Source organism: Octodon degus, unplaced genomic scaffold (assembly GCF_000260255.1).
Source record: "Octodon degus isolate 3935 unplaced genomic scaffold, OctDeg1.0 scaffold00187, whole genome shotgun sequence".
In the NCBI taxonomy this organism is placed as follows: Eukaryota; Metazoa; Chordata; class Mammalia; order Rodentia; family Octodontidae; genus Octodon; species Octodon degus.
Window position 1 is genome coordinate 4527996 of NW_004524763.1, and position 6000 is coordinate 4533995.

General features: G+C 38.3%; 1 protein-coding gene across 1 annotated transcript in view; it reads right to left on the minus strand.

Annotated features, from left to right (window-relative positions):
• The window catches only part of Myh15 (myosin heavy chain 15), a 147450-nt gene that overhangs the window by 116259 nt on the left and 25191 nt on the right, over positions 1–6000 (minus strand). Inside the window, exons 11-12 of the mRNA XM_004643969.1 lie at positions 4402–4540; positions 2202–2320 (exon numbers count right to left, since the gene is read on the minus strand). Of these exons, the coding sequence (XP_004644026.1) occupies positions 2202–2320; positions 4402–4540 (258 nt within the window). The remainder of the gene's footprint in view (positions 1–2201; positions 2321–4401; positions 4541–6000) is intronic.

The following is a 6000-nucleotide window of genomic DNA, read 5'->3' on the forward strand; positions in this document are numbered from 1 at the left end:
AGTTTTTCCATGCAAAACTCAGCATGGAAATCTTCGAAGAATCAACAACTGGAATCCCATCTTATTATAAAGATTTTGTACATTAAAAGAAATCACCAGAAAAGTGAAAATACAACTCACAGAGTAAGAAAATCTTTGAGTCAATTTTCTCTAAGACAAAGTTGTATCTTGAACATATATAGAACTGAAACAAAAATCAGAACTCCTCCAAATGCAAAGACCCAGTACAAAAATGGGCATCTGAGATAAATACATACTTCTCAGATGAAAAAATACAAATGGCAAATAAATATGTGAAAAAATGTTCAGCATCATTGGTCATTATAGAAATACAAATTTAAACAACTCTGAGATTCCATCTCACCCCAGAAAGAATGGCTATCATCAAGAAATCAATCAATAATAAATACTGGAGGGGCTGTGGGAAAAAAGAGACCTTTCTCCACTGTTGGTGCGAATGTGGACTGGTGCAGCTACTATAGAAATTAGTATACAGATTCTTCAAAAAGCTAGAATTAGAGGTCCCATTTGACCCAACTATTCCATTTCTGGGTAACTTCCCAGAATTAAAAACATCAGATCACAGAAATATAGTGCAACAATATTTATAGCAGCACAAATGGCCATAGCTAAATCTTGGAAACAACCAGATCGGAAGAGCCTGAGAAATGGATAAAAAAAAAGATGTGGTATTTTTATACAATTGAGTACTACTAAGACATAAAGGAGGATAAACTTGAGACTTTTATAGGTAAATGGATGCAACTTGAGGCCATACTCATAAGTGAAATAAATCTGACTCACATGTACAAATGTAGTATTGTTTTCCTGGTGTAAGAAACTGAAAGAATGAATGAAGTCTAAAATATACAATAGATAATTGTGAGATGGGAAGAAATTGTTAAAAGGCAAAGGGGAATAGGATGAAGGAGAGGAGAAAGGACAGAAGTGAAAATAAAACAATAGCAAGTCAGTTGTACTATTAGTGTCTCTTGGTTCTTGGAAAGGGAAGGCTTATGCTAATATCAATTGGGAAAAATTTTAATACTATTATCTTACCCAGATCTCTGAATAACTACTTTAAAGATAAGAACACTCAATGTATTAACTATCATTATTCTCCTACTGTTTCATTATAAAATTTTACTTCACTTATTTTCCATAAAATATAAGAATTGAAGGGGATAATAACTGTGAATGTTTTCCATATATTACATGTAACAGAAACAAGGTACCATTTCACTGCGCCTTTGCATCTTTCCACAAAAACCACATTTCTGAGCTCCTTCACAGAAATGAGGATAATATAATTCTCACCAAAGAAAAATGAAAGGAAGAGGTCTGTTCTCTACCCTATGCCCATGAGATGACTACAGTTCCCCCACAGATTACTTGGCCTACCAGTGCAGCAACTTGGGAAGCCGTGTATCCCAGACAACATAACCACAAAATGAACAGAGGTTGTACATTTCATATTGTTCTTAGTGCAAGAAATATTTTCTAATTATTGAGATTTTAATGTATTTGTTTGATGTGACCTATATGACACAGACTAATGTACACCGGAAAATTATTATTTTGAAGTATATTAGCAAACTCATTTAGTTATTTTGTCCATTAGCCCAGGCAATACTTATTGCATTAAGGCAAAGCTTCAAGATGTCCTCAGAGCATTTGTTATTCCATCATTGTAAAATTTTTCTGAATAAAAAATATGCATAACATTTCTTCTCTCACGTATGTACTACTTATCTCTTCAAATACTGCCTTCAACATATGTTCAGAGACCTTTTCTCAGCTAACATGCCACTTCGCATCTGTTACAGTAAAGGACTCATTATGGCAAGTAGGTAAGGGATGAAGTTTACCAATTTGATTCATGTCAGAAATCAAAAGCTGGGCTGGTGAGATGGCTCAGTGGTCAAAGCACCTACAAAGAACAAGCTAAGCTAAGCAAAGCACAGGGACCACGGTTCAATCCCCCAGCACCACATGCCAGCCAGCCCCGCCCCCTGGAGGGCTGAGCTGGACACACACACACACACATACACACACACACACACACACACAAATTTAAAAAATAAATTAATTAAATAAAATGAGCAGTACTATTTAAAAAAAAAAAATCAAAAGCTTTGAAAGCTTCCTAGGCAGACAACCAAGGAGTTGGTCACAGCAAGTGAAGGGTGATCGCATCTTACCTGATCCACGTTTTGGCTTTTGGTAACGTATTCATTGCCAACTTTCATCTTAGGACGAGTCAAGCCTTGCACCAACTCAGAGGAGCTAATGCCCATGAGGAAAGCAGCTTTGTCAGCACCTGGCCACAGAAAAGGAAAAGAGAGTGAAGGAGGGCCGGCCAGATAGCTCAGTGGACTAAAGCGCCTGCCTAGGCAGAGTGCAGCGGCTGGGGTTTGACATACCCCATCCCCCGGCATGCCATGCCTTGCCATCCGCACCCTGGGGGCGTGCTGAGACAGCGATTGAGACTGGGCATGGTAGCATGAGCCTGTAATCCCAGCACTTGGGAGGCTGAAAACAGGAGAATCACTACAAGTCCGATCTACATAGTGAGACTCTGTAGACCCTGTCCTAAAATATAAAATAATAATAATTAAAATACAAAGGGAGAGTGAAGGGAAAAGGAAAGCACTATAACATTTCATTTCATTTTCAGCTGAAGCCCCTACCTGGAGAATGGAAAGACACTGTGATTAAGTTAATGTAACAAAACAAATCATAGTTTTCAAATAAGTGACTGAGTCTGAACTGTTTAAGGAAATGTATTTTTTTGATACAAAAAAACCTGGCATTGAAATGCCACTTCATAACCACTGTAGGATGCCTATAATCAAAAAGATGTAGACAATGAGAGATGGTGAGAGTGTGAAGAAAATGAAAATCTCGTCATGAGTTGGCCTCTACACACAGTAGCTTGGCGATTACTCAAAAGTGAGCCAGAGAATTAGTATAGGCCCCTGTAGTTTCACTCTTTCATATATACCTATGAGAAATTAAGCATATAAGTACACAAAAGGTGGTACACAATGTTTCTAGCAGCATTCCTCATAAAGTAAAAAAGTCAAAGGGTGACCAGATGGCTATCACCTAGTAAATAAAGAAAATGCAATGTATTCATACAAGGGAATATTCCTCAGCCACAAAAGGAACAACATATGCATGTGCGCTATGATATGACAGAAGTGACGGCTACACTACAATGTGAATGTAATTAATACTATAGCACTGTACAATTCAAAATGGCACATTTTGTGTTATTTATGTTTCACGGTGGTTAAAATATAAAATGTTAAAAATTTGCTGAAAGATTGGAATGAATGTGTTTGCTCTTTTTCTTTCAATTGTAAGGAATTTTTATGTTAAATGTAGTAAAGGCAAAGACTACTCCTAAGCTTTCTTGTGTGCATATTTGTGTTTTTCTAACTTAAGGGTCATAGTAGACAGAATATTAATTGTGATATACCTCAAATACATTTAGTAAGCTGGTAAAACTCTAGATTTTTTTACATTTTGGCACAAGAAGGCAAATTTATTCCTTTTTGGGACACATGAACCCAAAATATAGTTGCAGGACAAAAAATTGTAAGATTTAAACAGCTGCTATCTCATCATGGGGCTATATCCCCTAACTTAATAGTTTATAAAATACACTATATTGCTAGAAACATTGTAGCTAGTCCAAATTTCTTCTTCTTCTTTTTTTAAATGTATTTGGTACAAGGTTTCACTATGCAGCTCAGACTCACAGTGATCCTCCTGTTTTCAGCCTTCTAATGCTGGGATTACACGTACGAGGCACTACACCCAGTCTTGGTGGCCGGCTCAACATGCCCGGGGGTGGGGTTGGTACAACTAGTGCTGGAGATCATACCAGTCCCTGCACTTGCCTTAGCAGTCTGCTGAGCTATCTTGTTGGCCCCAGTCCAAGTTTAATGGAATATGTTAAACCCAACAGAAAATAAATTCTTATCATTCCATTCCTGTGCAGTTACTGCACCTTTGAAATTCCAAAGGTTCACAGTCACACCTTCATTTTTTCACTTAATACATTCACAATAACTCGTTCCTTTTTCTGTTTTTCCCAGTGTATGGGTTAAAATTACAGTCTTAGTCAGCCCCTTTTCATGTCAGTATAGGAAATTCACCAATTATTCATCAATTATTGTTTGTGAGATGGTCCTTATTCTGCAATAGGGAACTAGAACATCAGAATGATGATTAAGAAAATACTTTTCAAAACAGTAGTTGAGAGAGATAATATTGATTTTTTTTCAACATTTGTTAAAAACATAGACAGGAGATCACCTGTAAAGCCAAAGGGAAAGGCCTAGAATCAAAATTCGAATAGACATAAGAGTCAGTCTTCAAAGTAGTCCTTACTTTCTGTGCCATCTGCTTCCAGTTGCTCTCCTCTGGGTTTTTGTTTGAATTTCATATTTCCAAAATGCATGATGGCTCCAATGAGTTTAAGGCACCCACACTTCTCCTCAGGAAGAAAACCCAAGATGTCCATGGCTTGCTGGAAAAAAGAGAAGCAGATGGTCTGTCTTCTTTCCCAGTGGTTGCAGTAAGCACCACCCTCTGCTAAATGTCCCACCTCCCTGTGCAGGGCTGCCAGCTGGCAGAAACGAGATTACAGCCCCAAGGCAGCCTTACTGAAATCAATGCTAATAGACACTGTGGGTGCTTGCAGATCACCAATGGTCTGCTTTTTTTTTTTTTTGTATTTAGTACAGGGTCTACAGGGTCTCACTATATAGATTGGATTCATAGTGATTCTCCTGTTTCCAGCCTCCCAAGTGCTGGGATTACAGGCACCCAGTCTCAATCACTGGGGACTGAACCCCAGTTCCTGCGTCTGCTAAGCAGGAGCTTTAATCCAATGAACTTGCTCATCATTTTAAAAGTGAATTGTGAATGCGTAAAACTCTGCTCAGTTTGTTTCTAGTAGTTTTAGAACTTCCTTCAACGCCCTGCCCTTCTCTTCTATTCTAGCATCAGCTCACTAAATGGTTTTATGAGGTCGGTTATTTTGCTTTCTGTGGTTCTGGCAGCACATGCTGTTGCTCATTTCTGTGACCCCAGAGTTCTCTTGATTTTACTGAAGAGCAGATTCATTGCAAAGATTGGCAAAAAGAAAGCAGTTGAGAAAAGAAAATCCAGGCCACCATGGAATTGGATTCAAAAAGTCGCTGCACAGGATAAACTGTATATTTTCACATATCAGGAAGGAGAACATGGATGGAGACAATCTAGTGGTTAATTAAGGATGTACATCAAATGACTATAAAAATCATATTCCCCACTTAGTAATTTTACTTCTAAGAATCTAGCATAAGGTAAATCTTGGTATACAGAAAAAGTGTTCATCTTCAAAGACCCCTATGCGCTGCGCTCGGGTGCGAGTGGAGCTGCAGGCGCGCTGGCTGAGACTGCGGACCTACGACGGAGCGTCCGAGCATCCGAGCGTCCGAAGTGGTAAACTCTTCAAATCTGCAGTAAAAAATGGCCTCCAATAAAACTACATTGTAAAAAAAGGGGAAGAAACAAAATGGAAAAAGTAAAAAAGTTGAGGAAGCAGAACCTGAAGAGTTTGTGGTAGAGAAAGTACTGGACCGACGTGTAGTGAATGGGAAGGTGGAGTACTTTCTGAAGTGAAAGGGATTTACAGATGCTGACAATACATGGGAACCTGAAGAAAATTTAGATTGTCCAGAGTTAATTTAAGCATTTCTTAATTTGCAAAAAGCTGATAAAGAAAAAGATGGTACAAAAAGAAAGTATCTGACAATGAATCTGATGACAGCAAGTCAAAGAAAAAAAGAGATGCTGCTGACAAACCTAGAGGTTTTGCTAGAGGTCTTGATCCTGAACGAATAATTGGCGCCACAGATAGTAGTGGAGAATTGATGTTTCTTGTGAAATAGAAAGATTCAGATGAGGCTGACTTGGTGCTGGCAAAAGAGGCAAATATGAAAT